This window comes from Lethenteron reissneri, chromosome 22 (genome assembly GCF_015708825.2).
Source record: "Lethenteron reissneri isolate LAM-NWPU_2019-01 chromosome 22, ASM1570882v1, whole genome shotgun sequence".
NCBI classification, from domain to species: domain Eukaryota; kingdom Metazoa; phylum Chordata; class Hyperoartia; order Petromyzontiformes; family Petromyzontidae; genus Lethenteron; species Lethenteron reissneri.
The window spans coordinates 10509927-10533171 of record NC_083800.1 but is presented as its reverse complement, the minus strand read 5'-3'; the positions used below and the strand labels follow the sequence as shown (position 1 = coordinate 10533171).

Below are 23245 nucleotides of genomic sequence, written 5' to 3'. Positions count from 1 at the left end.
GAGCAGTGCTACCCTTTGTGTGAGAGAACGGCCCCGCAGAAGCGGATATCACAGAGCAGCCTCTTAGATCCCTTCTTCAAGTGACCTCTGGCCCACATATTAGTGGGCTGCAATTTGCCACCCACTCTGAATATGACAGTAATGTTCAGTCAAGCAAAAAAATGTATTCTTAGATATGGGATTGGTGACTGGGCTGATAAGATAAACTTGCTACACTTGAGAACCTCGTTTAATCACAAGCAACTGCCTGGATCCGAATCCAGGATGTCAGCCATGTCAGCTCAGCACTTTGAACTCTAAGCCACCAGGCCCACCTCTGTTTCACTGAACTCTCTTAATTAAGATCAAAATCAAAACACCGTCACAGACACGGCTGTTAATTGCAACGGCACTTTCCCAGAGCTTCCTGCCTTTTGCTCTTCTCCTTTCTCTCTGTCGCACTTTCGAATAAGTGGCCTTCAAGAAACACGCACGCGCGCAAGCAAACGCTACACACACTGTATGCAGCGTGTGTAGAACCAAGCTGCCACATTAGTGTCTCCCTGTTGGGGGAAAAGAATATATGGCTGCCTGGAGTCACAAGTTCTTCCCACTTTTACCCACTTAATGCAGCTTTACCACCTCATCAGTCATGTTTAAGTACTATGAGAAGAAAGCTAATACAAATTCCTGGTCTGCCTGTCTTGCTGTTAGATGTGCTGCACTGCAAACATGATTTCAAGGGCTGTGCAGGTGGTATGAAATTGCACACGTAGAAAAGAGTTTAATGTCTTTGTTATTAACAATACCTGGACTACTTTGAAGGTCGGCTACAACAGATTATGTATGTTTTCATTTGTGAGCGAGTGTTTATTAATTGCAAATGTGGTTAATTGCTGTCTTTGTTTTCGTCTATGCTTTGGTGTTTATCGATATGCTTTAGTGAAGAGTTGATCATCGTGTAATGGTGCTGACCATTAATGAAAAATAATTTGTATAAATCATTTCCTATCGATTACAAATTTGTAATGCCATGTTCGTGCTTGCACCCTGTGCATGAAGACATATACCTCATTTAGCATTATAGACTTTTAGGTCAAGTGCTGTTCGTGAGCGCCTATTAAGGCCGACAAAGGTACACGTGGGTGTTGTGCGGTCATTACCATGAATTCCCAACCATTTTTGTCTCCGCAATGCTGTTGTTGTTACAGCTGCACCAGGTGGTCACTTTTCGATGAAACAACAGCAATAGCCCTGGCTCGGTTCAGATGTCAGTTTACCATTGGTATTGTGCTTGGGCAAAAAACAAACTCAGGTTGCCAAAAATGTCTGTACAGTGTGCTGACAACAGTTGCATTGTTTCCCACATGCTTTCTTTCACTTATATACGGCACGTACATTCTCAAATTCTGTGTCTGTAATAAATAATACAGGCTGATGTAAAACATCCCTGTACTGAGCCCAATGGATCTTACTGGGCAGGCTGCCACAAGACAATGCGTAGCTTATGGACAAAATGCGTAGCTTATGGACAGCGATTAATTTCTCACGGAATATTTTCCATAGCCCCCAAAATCCCTCATCCCCCAGATCTCACCCCCTTCCCTACAGCAGGGGTAGGGGCAGATAAATATTTTCCTGGGCTCAGCCCCTGACGGCTCCAGCTGAAATTAAGCCCAGCTTATGGACAATGTGTGTGTGTGTGGATATATACTGCATCTGGATGAGTGATGCTGTGGTTTGAACGCGAGAATCGCAGAAGCTTGTGAATTCTGCTTTGTGGAAAGCCAGGCGTTCTTTTGTTCTGCAGATAGACAGACACCCATCATGGAAATGTGGAATTTACACCACGGGGGGCAGTTACTGAGGGCAGACCTTAAGGCCCAAAGCGTTAAGCGATCAGTAACAAACATCATGAGTAATGTTGGTATAGACCAGCGGTCGGGAACCTATGGCTCGCGAGCCATATATGGCTCTTTCGGTGACGGCATATGGCTCCCAGACAATTTTGAGTTGAAAAAAATAAAATAAAAAATCAGTTTGGAACTGATTTTAAAATACTTGTGATATTGCTTAATAATACTGTGTCATATTTAAGTAAACAGAAATTAGTTTTGAAGATAAATTTCACGGGTCACGGGGCCTCAACGCTTGCATGAAGCTCAACCTCACCACGTATGAACCAGACTACAAGGCCATCAGCAAAACCACGCGGCACCAGAAGTCGCATTAAAAGTAAGACGTATTTAATTTATTATACGTTAAAAATACTATATGGCTCTCAATGCAATATATTTAGAAATATTTGGCTTTTATGGCTTTCCCAGTCAAAAAGGTTCCCGACCCCTGATATAGACAAACAAGCATGATTACGTTTCTTGAATTGAGCAAAGTCATAAGGAGCTTGGGAAATGAGACGACTAGGTGTGATAGCAGTGTGAGGGAAGACGTGGGAAAGAGCGCTGTTGTGGCCTCTAAGTGTTGTGGTTGAACACAGTGTGTGTGAGACGACAGAGTCAGTCTGGTAGACCGAGTTCTCGACGTGGGTGGAAGAGTCAACGGGAGAAGTTCACGGCAAACACTGACCATGGTAGTAGTGATAAAAGAGCCACGAGGAGGCGACTGACCGCTGGTGAGCGAGCAACTGGAGTGAATTTGGTGAATGCTGGATCATCCATTAATCTGACTACTTTATGTTGAATTCTGTCAAGTACAGTAAGATACTGTAAAGAAAATGGGGGTACAATTTTACGATCCTTCAGCACAATCCAATTCGGCAAAAAAATGTGCATAAAAAAACAACGTAATATCTTTGCCACCCGTAACAGACTGTTTCACCCGAGAATTACTTTTCACAGTCAGAGTTTGAAAATATAAATGCTTTAGAACCGTGGTTATATTTGCACAAAGGAGTGGGAAGCGGACATGCTTCTTTAGCAAACTGACATGTTTACCACCAGCCGGAGGCATTACTCCAGCTCGCCTCGTTCTGCGCAACACGTCCAAACACTGTTGTGTGGGAGGTTTTCGCCGTTATGAATGGGCTATTTTGAATGGATGCATCTGTTCATCAACAATAAGGATGTCATAAAAAACACATTTGTGCTGGGTTGGGGTTTTCTTTGTTTTTCAGTATTACCCTCTCAGTGGACTGCAAGGCCTACGTGGTTGGCATGCGTGGCGAGCTAAATAAGCCCACGTGTTGTGTGCGCATGTTTGAACACGCGGGCTTGTGTATGCAAGAGTGTGCGTGCATGTGTGTATGTACGTGTGTATGTATGATCCGGCAAAAACAACCCCCTACCTCCTCGTTGGTGCCGGACGGCAACGCTGTGGTGAGCAGTGCTGTGGGGGGAGGGCCAATTTAGATTGGCCATTCCCTTCATGGCGTTTGTAACCACCACAGCGGCCAAATGGGGGCTCTGGATGGGTGCGCAGGGCTGGTAACCCCTCCACCTTCAATTACTTACCACTAAACCACGATTTAAAACTTTAATTAAGCTTGTGCCGGAGGCCCCGGGGGGATAGGCGTCTATAATGTCTCCTGGCGAAACCCCATTTGGCGGAGCCAGTCGACTGAAACCTTACCCTCAGGGCTCCTCCAAAAATAACAAAAAAAACACTGCGGGTGGCCATGTGGAATGTTCGAATGCTCACTGCGGAGGAGAGGCTGCCACTCCCCTGTCGGGAGCTGGACCGGTACCGCCTGGATCTCTGTGGTATTCAGGAGGTCCAGTAGACCGGCTCTGGCTCCTGCCACCATGAGGAGTGGACAGTCATCTACGCGGGGCAGGAGACTGCCAAACAACAGGCTCTTCTTCTGAACAAAATAATGAAGGGGGCGTGGGAGCATGGCGGTGAGGTGTGGGAAGCTGTTAGCCCCAGGCTACTTTGGGCTCGCCTTCTCATCAACCAGAGGCAAGGAGTGGTGGTCGTGGTTACTTATGCCCCCACCAAAGACGACCATCCGTGGAGGGATGCAGGCAAGGCCGATGATTCAGATGCCTTCTATGTCCTCCTGTCACAGGTGCGAGCTAAAGTGGCCCCTCAGGATAGAGTCATCTTGTTGGGTGACTTCAATGCCCGAGTTGGTCATGATGCTGGCACCTGGTTTTGAGTGATTGGAAGGCATGGGCCAGATCAGCTCAATAACAACGGTAGGAGGCTGCTAGATTTTTGTGCAGTCCATGGGCTTGTAATTATCAACATGCTGTTCCGGCATCGGCGCATCCACACAACATCATGAATGCATGCCGGTTACAAGCAAGAACATCTGTTGGACTACATAGTGACGGAACAGCGGATGCGGGCCCATGTCCTTGATACCAGGATTTACCGTGGAGCTGATCTGGTCACTAACCATCGACTTGTCATCTGTAGATGCGCCTGACATTCTTCCACTCCGGTGGTGCGTGTACACACAGGACCCCATTCAAACCCATAGTGGCATGGTCTCAGCTAGCTGACAAAAGTTGCTAGCGAGAATTTCATCATCGCTTGCGGCTGGGATTGGCATCGTCCCCCACTCCTCCTGATGTCTAGGGGAAATGGGCGAGGTTTAGGACTGTGGCTCATGCAGCTGCAGTGGTTGCTTTGGGTACACGGTCCAGACCTCCCCAGAGACCCTGGCTGACAGAGGAGGTGTTCAGGCTGGCTGAGAAAAAGCGACAGGCCCACTCTCGTCGTCTACAGCGTCCCATGTCAGAGAAGGAGGAGGCTTACCCCAGCCTTTGCTCGGAGGTTCGGAGAGCCGTGAGGCGCTGCAAGGATGGGTGGTGATCGCGGGTTGCTGAGGAGATGGAGTCTGCCTCAATGGCCCGCGATCACAAATCACTCTTTAACTCCATCAAAAGAGTAACTTGCAGCGCCACACCTATTACCATCATTAGGGGAAAGAATGGTGATCCAATCTCCGAGCCCCAGGAACAGGTTTGCAGATTTGCTGAGAATTTCTGTGAGGTCTTGGGGGAGAGGAAATCCTGCAGCCTGGAAAACGTCATGGGGAAAAGTGGTGATGACCCTGCAGAGGCTGCGGTACCTCAAATATTGGAAGAAGTAGTCACCCCCTGTGAGTGGCTGGCTGAGGTGTCATCTGTTGAGGAAGTACTGAAGGCGATCCAGAGTCTGAGACCAGGAAGGCATCAGGCAGAGATGATTTCCCAAGCAAAATGCTGAGGGAGGGTGGCGTTTGTGCACATACTGCCCTACATGATATCATAACAACAGTCTGGACCATTGGACAGGTTCCGCAGGATTGGAAGGATGCCCTGGTGGTCCCCCTCTTTAAGAAGGGGGACCGCACAGACTGTAACAACTACACGGGCATCTCACTCCTCAGTGTGCCGGGAAAGATCCTGGCAAGAATTAATTATTCAACATCGGCTTGCCAGGCACGCTGAGGAGAGGCTTGCAGAGCCCCAATGCGGTTTCAGGAAAGGGCGGTCCTGCACAGATGCCATATTTTCTGTCCGTCTGCTACAGCAGAGGTGTAGGGAATTCCAACAACACCTACATGTCTGCTTTCTTGACCTGGTCAAGGCCTATGATACCATCAGTAGGCCTGGGCTTTGGGTTGTTCTTCGTGCTTTTGGAGTCCCTGACCCTCTGCTCACGATCATTAAGGACCTTCATGATGGTGAGCGGGCCTGGGTAAAACTACGTGGTTGGGAGTCGGAGCCATTCCCTGTACACCTTGCGGTGCGACAGGGATGTCCTCTGGCTCCCACATTATTTAACATCTATTTTGACCACGTAGTTCGTGAAGCCTTCAATAGCTGTACTGGAGGAATTTCCATCTGGTACAGACACAATGGGAGACTGATCGATGCCCAGGTGTGGTCAAGGGATGGCTGCCTATTGCTCAACCATGTTATATATGCTGATGATCTGGTAATTGCTGCTCACTCAGAGGAGGAGTTGGAGGCGCTGTTGCTGAAGCTGGAGCTTGCCACTAAGAGGTGGGGCCTTACCATCAGTCCCACCAAAACTAAGCACCTGCCTGGGTATTTTGTACCATCGGACACTCCACTCCCAATTGGTGATGCGGCAGTTGTGGAGAGAGTGGAGGGTTTCCCATACCTGGTCAGTGTGTTCATGACCGGCTCCGGTTTGACAGCGGAGGTCTCACTCCGAATCAGTCGAGCGACATTATTTTTTCATCGGTTGTGTAATGCTGTGTGGAAGCTACCTGGTCTATCACTCCGCACGAAGCTTCAGGTCTTCTCGGCCACGGTAATTCCCTCCCTTCTCTTCGCTTGCGAAATGTGAACCCCACTAATGGAACATCTTCGCCGATTAGAAACATTTAAGCTGGCCTGCCTACGATCCATTTTGAGTTTAAGCAGGCTGGATTGTGTGAGGAACTCACAAATCCTTGAAAGATCTGGACAAAGTCCCATCAGTGAGCTCCTATGGCAGGCAAGGCTGCGTTGGCTGGGTCATGTAGCCCGCATGCCCAGCCACCGCATGCCTAAACAGCTTTTGGTCGGCCGGATCGAGAGGGCTAAATGGGCGCGGTACGGGCTAGAGAAGAGATGGAGTGATGTGGTACAGGAGGATGTGGAGCTGAGTGGACTTGCCGATGACTGGTTACAGTGGTGTGAAGATCGGCCTCTGTGGAGGAGGCTCGTGAAGGATGCCACTGGGAAGTTGGAGGCAGTCGTCCTCCTACAACAACGGAGGGCGGAGGAGCGACACTCACAACAACAAGCAGAGTGCCGGGTGGCTAAAGCACAGCAAGTTGGCACAGTAGGGGGCACAGATGGTGCATCAGCCAGTCATCTCAGTCAGTCGACCCGTAGCACCTGGGTCTGCCCCATGACCTGCCAGCGGGCGTTCGACACTTGGTGGCCTCAACGTGCACATAGCCTGGCATAAGCGTCCTGGTGACGTCACCGCCACTTAGTGGCGAATGGTGGTTGTTGTTGTGTATGTATGGGGAGCGGTGGCGCAGTGGTCAGCGCACTGCGCTACCAACCCCACAACCCGAGTTCGATTCTTGCTCACTACCAATTACAGCAGCTAATATTTGGACTGTTCCTAGGCCTCTCATAGGTCGACTGAGCCTTAAATGAGTAACTGGTGCGGTGTGTATACAAGTGCTGGAGAGACAAATGCTGCCAGGCGTAGTATTGGCCACCGACTCCTTAATGTGCCGTGTCGACCTTCATAGGTGCTGGCTAAGAGCACTTGCCCCAACAGTCTGTTAAAGGGTATGCAGGAGATCTTTGATGTAGTGGTTGTTAGTGCACTGAAATCCCAGTGACCTAAGTTCAATTGTTATCTGAACCTGTCCTCGGCACCGCCTAGATCAACATCAGCGCTGGGCAGTACAACACCATTAAGGCTTGCATGTGCTAAGCTGGTATTAACAGGTGCCAGCTAAAACCAATTTCCGTAATGATTTGTAAGGCGAAAATGAGGATCTTTGTCTTTGTGTGTTCATATAAAATAGAGCCAAAGATGGCAGTGGTATAGATTCAATTCCTGACGATGTTGAACACCATTGAAGCCGGCTTTGAATATCTCCTAGTTGGACTCCGCTCATACTTTTAATATTGTGTTGATTGTTTATCCTGTAAAGCAAGAGTTGGGAACCTTTTCCTTACTGAGGGCCAAATAGGACTTTCAACAACCTTTGGTGGGGCACAGCTTAACATACACCTCAGTCAGTCCTGTGATTGCATGATGCACTAGCAGTAACATAAGGGACTGAATGCACTAAATTTAGAAATACAGTGTTGCCATGATTTTACCATAATGTTCTTCTCTAGTACCAGATAAGTGCAACTAAAATGCTTGCAGTGATGGGTGGACATTGTTTACCAGACATTTTGTGGTGGTTGGTCTCATGTGGCTACAGGCAATGTCTTCTCCACCGCTGCAGTTTAATCTCAAGTGACTCAAGGCCTCTCTTTCAGAATTGAGATGTTCGGCCAGTTTGAGTTTATTCTACAAGTACATGGTTGTGGTGTTATCCACTTGGCACTGGCAGAGAAAAAGGCGTTTGGGCGTACGTAGTTTCGACCCTTACCACTCCTTCTCACGTGCCACATCGACCTTGGGTGCTCGCGAACAGCAACTTATAAATATTTTTGTCATTGTGTGTGTACATACTAGAGTCTTAAGTCTTCATGTAAGCAAATGTTTTTTAACAGCTACTGCTGATGTTGTTGTCGAGAGGGACCCAATTACAGGTAGTTTGTCAGTGTTAAGAAATGACGGCTGTGAAAAATGGTAATTGCAAGATGTTGTCCTGCAAAAAGGAAAAATGAGATCATCTAGTTTAGATGAAGTGTAATGAAAGTGATGGATACATTGATATAGAACAATAATATATCAGTAGTAAATAATTAAAGGAAATGTTCGGGGTTTAAGGCGCGCTATTCATTCAGGATGGTCATTACTGCCAAGCACATACCAATGTTACATGCAGAAAGTGTATTTATTTTTTGTATAAGGTAGAACTGGGAGATTTCTATAGGAATCATTCTTTCTGGATGGATGATTCCTGCATAAATGATGCTTATTTTGCAGGTCATTTCCAAGTAAAAATTTCCCTTGATTTGATTAGCATTCTAACAGGGACTCTGCTATGGCACTTTCGTGCAATAGAATGGGCGGTTGGAATGTCAGCCTGACCGCCCTGAATTGGTCAAAAATGTATTGCCTACACCCCATGGGGTCTTACCCCAGGTAATGCGTGGCAGGGATGCATGGAGCAGCTACCTTTATATGAAGCCATGGCTTTACAATTAGCTGACCCATGCATCTCGGCCACGCATGGGCCAACCTCCGTGAGGCCGTGCTGGCCCCATGGGCCCTCTGTTTTCTTTCGTTGCCCGAATTTCACGAAGGGGTCCGCAATGCCTTTCCTCCCCAACATTCTACGATTCTGCTGATCCTAAAATTCCGTGAAAGTCTGTGTTTCAAATAAAAACATGGAATCACAATTTTTGGCTAGGAATTGAGAATTTTCTCAACTCTAATACACATATACATCACATACCACATACTCTAGATTTGAAGCTTTCGTGACTGCAAGGATTAATATTCTTAGGTTTTTTCGGTAAAGTCACGTAGGTAAAAAATTAAAATTAATAAAAGTAAAATAAAAATAAAAAATAAAAATCACGACGTTTCAGAAGCTTGTGTTGCCTCCGAAACGTCGTGATTTTTTTATTTTTTTTTATTTTACTTTTATTAATTTTAATTTTTTTTACCTACGTGACTTTACTGAAAAAACCTAAGAATACCACATACTCATCATATATCCCATATTAATGCCTTGCAGCCTATTATTAATATGGAAAATATACAAGCAAAACACAAGCGATTGCTTTTGTAACCATTGTGATTATGGATCACGTTGATGTCTTCAATTCTCCTACTTACATGGCTGTGTTGTGACCAGCAGATATCAGGTCAGAGATTGGTTTCGCTAACCCAAACGTGCGGATGTTCGAGTTTGTTCGCCTCGTATATGTTGAGTTTTCTCTGGCATTCTAATTTCTTGCATTTGTATGTAAAAATGTCCAAATGTAAGGCCCTCTCGAAAACGAGTCTTGAGGCTGAGTGAGGCTTGACTGGATAAACAAACAGCATTGCTATCTTCATAAAATGCCAAATTAAAATACGTTTACAACTGTGTGTAAATTGGTCACCTACAAATTCACTCCACATGCACATTCAAACATTTGTCATTTGGAAACCTAATTCAGGAAGTCCCAAATGATGGTGACCCTATGACATTGACTGATGGCCATTACAATGGAATTGATGCAGGAATTGGATTTTGAATTTGCAAAATGGAGGTCATTTGGCTAAAGTGATGAATCAATGTAATTTCTTACGTATGTTTGCCCAAAATGTAAAGGCCTCATATATGGCAATCTTTATTTACATAATGGGATTCAAAATGAAGATTTATTGTGGAATATCTGCTTAACACATACATTTCAAAATGTATTACTCCAGCAATGTTCAAGACAGCGAAAATAATATACCTAGATCTTAGATATTACGTCAAAGTATATCTCTGCTGAGATGAGCATGGGGCCATACTCATGCCTGTTGGTGGCTGAACCAATAGTGCAAATTTCACTTTCTTGAAACAGGGTCCAGTATTTTCATAGAACATATGACCAGATCTCATACTTCACGTTATACCTGGACATATACATGATCAAGTTAAAAGATGGTGTTATTTTCACTCCCCCCCCCCACCCCGCCACCATTTTATCCCGTCTGCTGTGGCGTAATGTGATCATGAATCCAGTTGGCTCTCTTGCAGTGCCGCACGACCGTCCATGTGTAGAGGAGTAGAAGAGAGTGGTGGCGTCGTGTGCGCTGTCCGGTGCGATGACATCGCGGGACGTGGGGTCGCGCGCGCTGGGCAGTGCACAGTGACGTCACCCCTCCTAGGGTATTTAAGGGATACCCCGTGAAGTAAGCGGGGTCACTGTGGGAACGGGGAAAGTAAACAGGGTGAAGAGGGAACCAGGGATAGAGAGAGGGGTCGAATAGGGAGTCTGGGGAGAAGCCGGTGGTAGCCGTAGAGGTGCTTCTCTCTCCGGTCGGTGGAGTCGGTAGACTCCACGATCCGACACGAGAGAGAGAGAGACCGGAGCTAGCCGGCAGGGACCCGGACTCAGAGTAGGACCCCTAGCCCCTGGGAGTTGTGTACCCTGTGTAGTATTGATACGCTTTAATAAACCCTGGCGAAAGCCCCTAACTTACCTCCGTCTCCGAGTACGTACGTCAGGAACTACTCAACACATGGAAGGAGACATCGCAGAGCTGCTGCTGACATCCCTTCCATTGACCTCTGGTCCACACGGTAGAGGGCAGAATTTTTGCAGCCGCTCTGCAATTGATCGGAATGTTCACCGCGTGATACGCAAACTGATATTTTAATTCTCAGAGCTGGAATTTTTGCCAAATTAAGTTCAAAACCAAACGTATTAAGATTGGTCTTTGTGCAGTCATTGGTTACCGGGTTGATGCTTGCCAAACTCACTCCACACGAGAACCCATTTTAAGCACTCGTTGCTGTCAGGATTCGATAAGGTAGCATTTGTTAATGATGCCAGTGGTACAATAGCACTTTCAGGCAGAGTTCTAGCTAGCACTTGCCAAAGTCATCCCTGAAATTGTATTTGAGGACGAAGGGGGGGTGTGCCCCGGTTAAACGGAGTTAGATTGATTTGGATTGTGATTTTGTGTGCCATTGTCCATGCGCCCACATGCCTCTGCATGAGCTCAGGATGCCCTGCAGACCCTGGCAGAGAATGCCAGGTTCGGCGAGAGTGATGGACGGGCCCTGGCCTTCACACGGGCAGCATGTGTCCTCAAATCACTGCCAAGCCCCCTGAGCAGTGTGCGGGACCTGGACGGGCTGCCGGGAGTGGGCGAGCACTCGCGCGCTGTCATCAAGGTAAGGATAGGATGCGGTGAGTAGAGGTTGGGCGGCTGACTGACTCGGGGAAGGGGGGAGGCTAATGCCCACGTCAGCACACTGAACTGGCAATGCTGAGAGACTGGGTTCGAACCTTGGTCCCTTAGCCATTTATAATTAAAGCACACTTCCAAGTTAATCAAGTGTTCTAGGCAAAGGTGGCAGTAGCTGTGTGGTAGTACTCAATATAATTGGTCAGGTGGCTTAGGGGCTGGTGTGCATTGGGCCAGCAATGCTGAGGTTTGTGGGTTCACATCCCGGTTTCAGCCACTCCTATGAATGGTGATCTCATCTCAGAAACCAATTAAAAAATAGACCGTTGTGTTGTAATTTCTAAAAACACATTTTGGAATATTGCTGATTTGGATGCTAATATTTTGGTTGGATTTCCATGCAATAAATTGTTAAACAGTCTTGAGTGACAAAAGCGTACGTGAAAAGTAATGCACAAATCTGGTTTCCTCTCACATGTAAATTGGCCAATAACACCTTACTATGTAGCACATCACTGAGCTTGGTCAATTATTGGTGCCGGCTCACTGGGTGATTGTCTTCCTATTTGTGGTTCCTCGCGTCATTCTGTCTTTGAGAGTGAGTGAATATTGTGCGTGTTACAAGTTGAATTATTATTTTGCTACTATGCAATGGTCATAACAAAATAATCTCGTGCTCCTGGTAAAATTTTGTCTGACCAAGAAGTAATGTTTACTGCGAAAGCTAGTAGGTTTAATTGGCAGTAATTGGACGGTTGCAAGTTCATATCTTAGTTGGGCGTTGACTCAGACCATGATCCCACCAATGCCAATAAAACTATTGCTACCTTTTAGGAAGTCAATAATGGTAATCTGAGACCCATCTTGGCACCCACCTTAGGAATGCAGGATTCACACCGCTGACTCAGATCCACCACAGCCACCACAGCCCCACGTTCAACTGAGTGTGGGGTTATTTTTTTATTTCAATGCCATGAATTGGCCAGTTGAGGGCAACATATTACTGATATCCTATTGGTAGGATAATACTGAACTGTATTCGAGATTGGTGCCAAAAATTAAGAGTTCATCATTCTAAGCGGGACATTTCTATTAATTTATTATTCGTCATTTTCCAAACAGATGGTTAGGTTTGGATCCCAGAAATGCCTTTAAGCGGTAAACAAGATTCCACAACTTTCCCGGTGACTGCAAAAAAGGCAAAAGCCCTAAATGCACCACGTGGGTACTTTCAGTGAAGCCAGCTTTAGGCAGCCACCCGTTCTGTGCAGCCAAGATAAAGAAAAATCATTGCTGGCATACAACAATGTGATGGTCATCCAATCTCAGTGTTTTATGTTTTTTCATATATATGTAATAGGTGGAAGGTAAAGGGTTTATTTTTGCCATCGATTCTTGTTGTACTTTCGGCAATAAACGTACCATTAAATTTCATCAAGACACAGAAATAAAAAAAGAAACGTCTATCACGAAAACCATAACAAACACACGTAGACTAAGTGCTTCACTGCTGAAAGTGGATTTGCAGTCATGCGGTAAAAGTTACAGATAAAAGTGATCCTTGGACACATGGCAGGCGATCCACTACTCCATTCTCACCAGATAGGGGAGCAAAGGGGAAAAGTAGGCAAACCCACACGTCACCACACGTCACAGTAGGTCCATTCTCGAGATGGCAATACAGACGGCTACTGAACTGAATATATCCAGTTTGTGGGTATGATTTGGAATTTGCCAGCCGCCTGCAGTGTAGATACTTGTCCTGTCTCGTTTATTGGGAAACAGCTTAACAATAAATATATACGTAAATATGCAGTAGATGGTTATTATTGTTATGTTTCGGGTCACTCGTCTTTTGGAATTTGTTTTCAAGCCTTCTTCAAGAAAAATAAAATTTCTGAACAAGGCCAGTCAGCTGAATATTTACAGGAGTAAAAAAAAAAAGATGTTACTATTTTTAATTAACCCCTAATTCATTTGACCATTTCATAGAAGCAGCAACGTGATGCCGTGCTGAATACGTCCTTGTTAACATTTGACCAATATGATCAACGCTTACGATGGGGACATGCAGGACAAGAGCATAACCAAGCATGTGGCGGAAAAGCAATAAAGCGGCTGTGATTTATGCAGCAGCTCTCATAGTGTTGCATACGATTATTAAATATGTCTTGTTTAATTGGTCTCTCGATGTGGGCCACTGTTTGTCATGTAATAGGTGTACGCTCGAAGTCAGAGTGCGTCCATGCTTAATTCAGTGGAGCTGTGTTCATTTTATTGGTAGATCTGATCCATCATCACCAACCAGGATCACTTCACTACTGGATTGAGGACTTCTCAAACCATTGCCATATCTCAGAGTCCTGCAATGCAACGCTCCAGCCACCAGCTGATATTTCATGGATCCATCTCCGCAGCGAAGACATTCACAGAAAATTCTGCATTTCTCGAGTGGAGGAAAAGTCTTTATGTAGGACAACCGCTGTTGAGTTGGCTCCCAACAAGGAATTGAACTTGCAACCTTCCGATTGAGAGGCTGGCACTCTAACGACAGCGCCACCCAGGCTGGATCTTTTCTTGTTACCGTAAATAATTAATCTGAGGGTTCTGCGTTGCACAGTTTGAGTTGGACTACAATATTGAACGGAAAAGTGGGTCGAGGGGTGAAAATGGTACAAGCTTGGTGGGAGTAAGAAAAGAAAGGACCCGAGAGGTTATTCGAATTCAATTAATCGGTCTGCAGTGTGGAAAGTTAAAAGCACCGATGTTGGGGTTGGCAGGTGGAAAGCGGAGAAATGAGAGAGGAATGGAGAAGGAAAGGGTTTGCTTCCTACTCTCATTCGCCCAAAATGCAAATCCTGGATCCACCTCTGAGTCAAACACATTGGCCAAGAAATAACCATAATAGAGATTATCTATAATTCATGGCAATACAGTGCAATGCCAATGTAACAATTGCTTTTAACTCTGCGGGTGGTCATATTGTGGCATTTTCAGCATTACTGGCCTTCCCTTGTCAGATAAAGAACAGGAGAGAAAAAACTACCCGTTGCAACAGCACAACACAGAACGAAATTGGTCATTCTTTGTCGAATTTTTTCGTGATAGATTTCATCGCTATTTTTCTTAAAATTGTACATTTCTAAAAGAAGTGAATGCAGAGATTTTTTTTTATTGGAACAAACAATGGTAGTGGAAATGTAACGTGAAATTGTAGAGAATTTTATTTTAAACGCTCGCACACGGGCGACTAAAGCAAAACTAAACTAATCAAAGCTCCTTGGCGCTTTCTCCGTAGCTGGAGATGCATAATTTTAGTTATAACCTTCAACTATATTCATTCTGATTTAGTCTTGAATATACAGGCATCCCTTGTTATACAGCAACTCAGTATATGGAATTTCGCCATAACGTAACTTATAAATTAGAGAACATGTTTCGTGTGCGCTCTATTAAATTAGCATTAACGCATTTTTTTTAATGCTCGAAATTATAGAAAGATGCACGGTCTGTCATTTCTCCCTGTCTCCATTTTTTGCCGCTCCAGGTCATATGCGTGGCGTGCTTTTCGTATTGTACCGATTTCCCATGCTCTTTGTGCTGCCTAAGCTGAAGCTTGTTTTTGGTGCACTCCTTTGTGCTCATCACACCTGGCACCTACTGTGTAGCACAGTGCCACGTGCGAACCTCCAACCTCACACAGTGATCACCACAGTTCGTGGATAGTACTGTGTAGCATTAGTTTTTTTTATTTCGTTACTTATTTTGACTACGAATATTTCATTCTGAAATTTTGTTAGTTTGCCATTAAAAATGTGCTTTTAAAAGGTTTTCTACTTCCATGAGTGTGATTTTATTACATCTTAGAGCTGAAATGTTTTCCGTAGGAACGCACCTCCAATTATATAATGGAAATCAATAGGAAAATAGGTTTCGATAAACAGAATTTCACTTTACGACAACTTTTCACGAACGTATCTGTTCCATAATAATGTATTATATCGATGGATACCCGCACTTTCTCTTTAATGTTCAGGTCACGTTATGAGCAGGAAAATAAACAAATATTTCATTTTTGTTCATTACATTTCGGCAGATGTGTATCAAGTCAACTAAAAATGTAAAAGTGCTTACACGCGCTCAAACAAGTCTGAGGCCCTGAGCCGGTGGTGAGATTTATATGGCAGTGGTCAGTCTATATCGGACAACCACCATTGACATCCAGCCACGATGTTCACATTTTATTGACGCTGGGACGATAGGCCGAGTCAGCCTTCAAGCAGGATTTAAACTCGTGTCCTTCCAATTATAAGTGGAACGCCGCAACCACTGCGCCGTTCAGCTCGGCATACGGCACAACCAAGGCTCTCTGTGTAAGCGAACTGGGTTGAATTTGTGGGCACTGACAAGGGTCGGAGTGCACGGGAGAGCACAGTGTCACCTCGAGGGTAACGTTTCTCAACGGTGGATTTTTTTCCGCGCAATTTTAATTGACAGGAGTGTGGTCCGCGATTCTCCGTTTGCCGTCAAGTGACGGAGCCAAGGGGTCATTGTCAGATGTGTCCGCGGAGTTCCCGGGCGTGAAATGACTGGTCGCGTGAATGCATAACCAATGAGTGTCGCTAATGAAAAATAAATAATGAAATACGTTTCTCTGCAAAGAATATATTGAAAAGTTAAATGCTTGGCACAGACTTGAGATACTGATTTAAAACAGGAGGGATTTTAATGTTTTCTTTGGCTCGCACGATTCTAATGTTCATTGAATTTTTATGAGTTTGATGCATGAAGTTTGAAAGGAAAGTTGGCAATGAAGCTGCTCTTTTGCTGCACGCCCATAGAGAGTCATTATCACCTCCAGATGAATGCATCGGCAGTGTTTCGAGGAGGCACGTTAGTTATTCTCCCCGCATGCGTTCGTTTTCAATTAACTTATCGAAAATGTGCCTTCCCTTTAGCAGGTGTCTTTCCTTGCCTAGATACCATGCCAGGCTATCTGGGCTCAGCTACCTAGACAAGAGGGGAGGGCAGGGGCAGGGCCTTGCCTGTAATTTATTAACGGTCAATACTTGGGCCTTGATGAAGTTGAATGACTCACGAGTAAGCACATATAATGCACAACAGAAGCAGCAACATTGTTGCGTTGTTTAACATGGGATGTTGTGCAACATTTGAACATCGCAACAAAGGTCGGTGCAGGAAAGTTGCACTGATTGACGACTACAACTTTAGACACCCACCTGAACGTACAGCAAATAGACTGCAGAGTACTTATGTGGATGTGTCTTGATCATACATATGCATGGATTATCTCTGAGAACATAGGTTCTCTCTCACGTGCAAAGGAGTTTTGCCAAACACCTCAGTCAGGTCCCTCAAGTAATCTTGTGACTGAGCTTAAGTTTTATCAGGTGAAAAAAAAAGTCCCCCCACATCAGTATCTTTAATAACACTGCCTTAAAATATGTTTTCATCTTAAGGCACTGTTATTGATGAATGTGTTGAGTTTTTATTTGTGCTTGAGCAGCACTGCCAACCCAATATCACCAAATAATTTGCTATACTGGTATCATCGTCATCTGTCCTTTCTGTTGGCTCAATAGCAAACTAATTTCCGGCGAGGTTTTTTTTCTTTAGCGAGTATTATTGCATCCCTCAAGTCCAAGTCTTTTTCTTATTGATTATTTCGTAATTGTATATTATCGGTGAAATGTTAAGATCCTGGGTTCGATTTTGCTCTCTGTGTGGAGTTTGTATGTTCTCCCCCTGTTCTACACAAATTTCCTTCGTGTTCTCCGGTTTTATGCCACAGCAAAAAAACAACAACACAATTCATATTTCGATTTAAAGCTTTCGTGACTGCAGGGATTCATCTTCTTGGTTCTTTCGGTAAAGTCACGTAGAAGGGAAATAATAAAATAATACAAATAAAACATAATAAAATTCTCACGACGTTTCGGCCACAACGCAAGCAGCCGTCCTCAGGTGAAGAACAGGTCTGTCAGACGCCGTCTTTCCGACAGACCTGTTCTTCACCTGAGGACGGCTGCTTGCGTTGTGGCCGAAACGTCGTGAGAATTATTTTGTTATGTTTTATTTTTAACACAATTCATGTATGCTTGTATGTATGTTGAAATTCTTTTGCACCATGCGTAACCAACCGTGCTAACCGGAGGTGCGTTCTAACTAACCGAGCAAATTGATATTGACCAAAAACATCCCAGTGCTGAAAAATAACCTGCTAATTTGCTGAGCTGAGATTACACGCAATAGCAACATCACCCTCCTACTGTGGAAACTTGGCAGGACCCTCCTAAAAAAAGAGTCTTGAGACTCGGGTGAGGCTTTCCATTGTAAAACAAGCGAAGTAATATATTACGTGTAATGTTAATTTCCTGTGATAAAAAAACACACTTGTGTTTTACGAATCCATGTGTTACCATCCCTGAGACTTTTTGCTGATGACACATTTTGAATTGTAAGGTTTACAGCACATACAACTCGATTACAGCAAAGACAATGCAAGTGAGAATAGGTTTTCCCCTTTATTATGGCAACAAACCAGGTGTTAAGATGTTAAAACACCAAACTGAAACCTTTTACAAGGAATCATGTCTGCATTAACCACAATACTTGTGGTCAAAATGTAAACAAAAAGCATACTCTGATAATATATGAATTGTCTTTTAAACTGATTGGTCCACACCAGAGACAGCTTTCTTTTGAGCCTCGTCTCAAAACGGTGTTAGACCAGAGGATGCCTTTTGGCGTCCTTTGGTCTAACACCGTTTTGAGAGCTGGAGCCGAAAACTGAGATTTTATTTTCGTACGTTTTAATTTGTATTGATGTATCACACAGGAGCTTCTAGAAGAACAATCCTGTCCGGAGGTGAACCGTGTGCTTTGCGATGAACACTACAGAACGATGAAGGTAAAGCGAGACGCACACCACACCGGGTTGTTCGGAGAGCTCATGCCGCAGACACACACAGCCAACTGAGATCCTGGGCTATACTCCAGACAGTCCCCCATCATTGAAGTAGGTTCACAAGTGTGATGAGTTGATAATCTCAGCCTATTTATCAACCACTATACAAAAGAAGTATCATATTGATCATCCATTATAGAGGTTTTTGGGTTAGATCGCGTAAATATATAAATGCGTTGTTAAAACCCGCCACCACCCGACACAGCCAACTAGTAAGGGTTGTCACGTAAACAGAACGTGGCCAATTCGTCACTCGTACAGCACACCGGTGTGTTGGAGAGCCAAGCCACAACATTTACAAACCACCGGTGTGCTGTACTAGTGACGAATTGGCACGTTCTGTTTATGTGACAACCCTTACTAGTTGGCTGTGTCGGGTGGTGGCGGGTTTTAACGACACGTTTATATATTTACGCGATCTAACCCAAAAAGCTCTTATAACTTTTACTTGGGGATTTCCATGAGCCATAAGAGCCGTCTGGAAGTAGAGCTACATTTATCCTATTATCAACATTTTTCCATGGCCACACTGCTAAGAGAAATTCCCCTCCACCCCGGCCCATCATCATCAACACCACCGCCATGTTATCACTCGATATTGCACCTCACCCAAGTAAAAACAAATCCCAATGGGCCAATGGAATCACATTTGAATAGTGCACTTCACATGGGTAGCACACATGGAACTTATGATCATAAAACGTTTCCAAGACAACCAATAACATTTTTGACAATAGAGTTGGTAGTAACTGACACACAGGACAAACTCATGTGCGGTGACATAATTGTATGCGGAAGATATATTATTGTATACGATTTGTAAAAAAGTGGATCTTTATACTCTCAAATTGTGATGATTTTTCACAGGTAAGAGGTTTAATTGTATATTTCTAAAATGTTTTTTTTTCTACTCGTATATTTCAGTGGAGACAATTTAAATAAATGTTGTTTCTCACATGACGAACACTCTGTGTGGCGCCGTAGTTTGGTGGTTGCCAACCTCTGGCTCCACTTGACCACCGTCAACCCTAAGCGAACATTTCGTGAACCACGATGGAGCGTTTTGTGAAAGAGAGATCAGGTTCTGACAAGATTCCTGGAGGCCACTTCCCAGGGCCTTGCGGAAGACCAGTGGTCCGCAGACCAGAGCAGGTTGAGAATCACTGGCATGGAAGGTCAACATGCAGTCGATTAATCGAGTCCTTTACTAGTACAGGAGTAGTTCCCGAGACATCATCTCATGGGATGTTATCTTCCTTGACATCATCTCATTGCTATGTGATGCACTGCTCATTGTGTTGCGACCTGGAAAGACAGTCCTTCATCTTGGCACATGATGCCAATTGCAGAAATGGATTAAAATTGGGGATTTAAAGAATGTTAAAATAAAAGCCACGACATGTCATCCGTTAATGCCAGAACGGAAACAAACAGCCTTTTGAAAACCGTTTCCCATTTGGCTTACAGTCAAGCGATGCTCTGAATCTGGAGCAATTTATTAAGAAGTGCTGAAAGCATAATAATAAAGTAATTAAGTGGCTTAATGTTTTAGGCATTTTTGCATGTCATCTGCTCGTCCATTGAGAAGCAGTTAACAACATGCATTGTGCTCAAGCAGTGAAACACATAGGAGGCTTTCTCGACCAATATTATCCATGAAAGAGTTTTTTTGGGGTTAGATCGCATAAATATAAATATGTCGTTAAACCTGCCGCCACCCGACACAGCCAGTTAGTAAGGTTACTAGTTCAGAACACCGGTGTGTTGGAGAGTAAACCCACAGCATTTACAATTCGAGTACGACGTTTCGCTGGTAATTACAACTAGCATCATCAGACAACAGCCAGAATTGTGGAACAATCCTCCTATTTCGCTCTTAAATAGAGGGATTAATGCGATGTTGTCACTTGTAAGCAATCAAGCGCGAAGTCCAACACAGCTCATTGCTACATTGGCGTTGCTTCTGCTCGGCTGTGGAGTGGAAAGAGTGCAGTTAACGGTGCGGTCTCTTTGAGCGTCGTGCCACTTTTTTTATCTGTGCAAAATTCATTTTGATGTCCTTTTGTAATGGTGACCCACGCAAGCAATTTGACGATTATCTACATTCATCCGCAAAGTCTTTCCAGCACCTCTTCCTCTGGAGAATCTGTATGCCCCTCACCTAGAATAAACAAGTTAAGAAAAATCATTCATGGTTATGTTCTACTTTACGACATGTGTTTGTCCTCAAAAGTATTTCATCAGTGGTATGGAGGCCAATAGGTAGCGAGCTTGGCAGGCCAAAGCACATGTGCTTATTTGCAAATAAGGCCCTTTTTTCCCTCTGGTTTATGTCTCCAAGTATTGGGCAACCCTGTGATCAGTTCGGGTAGTTTTTAGTTAGGCAAGTCCCAAATAGCAACGAAAAGTTATTGCTACAGGTTCGTTCATATCGTATTATCTTTGCAAGAATTATAGTGCCCTCGTGCTATGGACAGACAGATGGGGCTAATGAATATACGCTTTCAACCTTTATTGGAAATCAGTAAAGAGCAACAAAGAAAAACACATCTTCTGCTCCTTCAGTATCAGCTCATGTGAAGAATGGCGGGAATTGTTTTTTTTTATCAGTATTGGTTAAGTAACTTAGAGGTTCGGAATAGCGCATGGTCAAAAATGTTTGTAGATGTCAATCCATGTGCCCAGGCCCAGTACGTCGCCTGTCGGTACCACTCGAGGTGACATATCTTTCGCGGTTGCAATTTCATAATGTGGCCAATAATCCACTGTTATAAGATAACCATTTGAATGAATGGGATATCAACTTATTCACTCGACAACACATTTGACCACTATTGAGTCGTGACATAGCCAACACCGTGGCGTGTCGCAAAGCATCGACAAGGCTTGAATATTGAAACTCACTACTCTACGGGACATCTGGCAAAAACATTACCAAGCAGCAGCGTGTACAAAACTCTCTCGCACGTGTCGTGACGGTTACTGCAAGATCCGACCATGTCCGTCCCGTGCTCACTGAGCTGCATTGGCTTCCACTTGTTCAATGAATACATTATAAGGTCACACTCATTAAACACAAAGTGCTTGCCACGTATGAATCACAATACCTTGCTGATCTCATCATAAACCATCACGCGAACTCCGGTCGTCCTCGCAGGAGCCTTTGGCTAGCCATCGAACAAAGACAGTCACTGCATCGCGCGCTTTCAGATCTGCTTCTGTGGCCGTCTGGAACGCTCTTCCGTCGGATATTAGGAAGCCACTGGAGCTATGCACTTTTAAATCTAGATTGAAAACTCATTTCTTTAGAACTGCTTTTTATGATAAGTTTGTTGTCCTCCAATTAGCACGGTTGGCTACGTACAGTGCGAAAGAAATTAAACTTGCGTACATACATCAAACCAAGCACTGGTGATTTGTGGCATCATCAGCACTGGCTGTGATGAACTATTGACCGTCGTGCACATTTATACATATTTTTAAATTCATAACGTCAATGAGAGGTGTAGTACAAGTCATGTTGCGAGTTACTGTTATGGAGTTTGCATCACATGTTTATTGTTTACCCTCAAGGATGCTCATTAAATGCCGATTCCCGATGCTGATATCATGCCGGTGTAGGCAATGCAACGTAGCGACGCACAAATGCAGGATGCAGATGAATATCAAACAGTGAATTTCACTTAATGTCAGCACAGTTTTATCTAGTTTGCCCCCCCCCCCCCTAGTGTTGATATTGAAAATCATATCTTTTCCCAGGGTTAGCTGTAATAAAAAAAAAATTGTATACAATTTTAGGCAATGATAGTCTACTTATTGCTTTACCCAGGAAACATTATGTTTGTCCTTTCTGTCCAAGGAAACTTTCATATGTTTTCACCTCAGCAAGAAAATCCTTAAATTGCAATATGAAACTTAGCACTTACCAGTGGCCAGATCAATTCAGTTTTTTTGGCAAGATTGCCAACAAAACATTTTCAATAAAGCATCATTAATGTAACGTTATGCTACATATCAGTAACATTAAGTGCATTTGTTTGTGTGTGCCTAAGATGTACATCGATATATATAACCACTTGTTTGACAATTATTTCGTTCTTTGGGATCCCCTCAGAACATGAACATTTACAACCTTTTGTCAATCCACTGCTGGATGAGAGCCTCCCCCAAGCTGTGCAAGTCTTGGGGGTTATTGCCGATGCGTCCCCACGTTGGTCAGTGCTGGCTGGTGGCGGTAGGGAGCATATAAGTACGGTATAACAGCAACGTTTGCTGTGTAATGTCCTCTACCGTAAACAAAATGAAGGCTCTCTTTGACGGACGGGCTTATCAGCTTGCTTCAGATTGCCTTTATCTTTGCAATAAATAGTTGCATCCACCAAGAACATATATTGTTTGCGATCACCCTGTAGTTTATAAACGGTTCCTTCAAAAGACGTATCTGTGTGATCGGCCTTAAACACCTGCCGTGTTTTCGCTTTCGACATAGCCACGCTGCGCCGCATGTGCCAAGGTCACATTAGTCAGTGTTAATGGGTTATTGACCTAATTGGTCCGCAGAACCCACAGTTAATGCCTTAAATGGCCCATCGCGGAGTAAATGGCATCTGTCCTGCTGCTGCAAGGTTTGTTTATGCCATTAAGCAGGTAATCATTTGTCACCGATTTAAATGTGCAACGGAGCCTGCTTAACACCCGCGCACATGGGACCTCCAGATTGCATAGCAATGAGTGGTTTCATATTGGGGAGGCAGCGAGACAGCGCAGTCGCGTGTATGCCAGTATGGACCCGCACTCCTCCCCGCCCCCCACTCATCGGCTGGTTGCTTC

The 23245-nt window shown here is 44.4% G+C and overlaps 1 protein-coding gene across 1 annotated transcript in view; it reads left to right on the top strand.

The window, feature by feature from the left end:
* LOC133345621 (DNA nucleotidylexotransferase-like) overlaps window positions 1-23245 on the top strand; it is a 76245-nt gene that overhangs the window by 5641 nt on the left and 47359 nt on the right. The window contains 2 exon segments of the mRNA XM_061556549.1: window positions 11243-11413; window positions 18287-18358. Of these exon segments, the coding sequence (XP_061412533.1) occupies window positions 11243-11413; window positions 18287-18358 (243 nt within the window).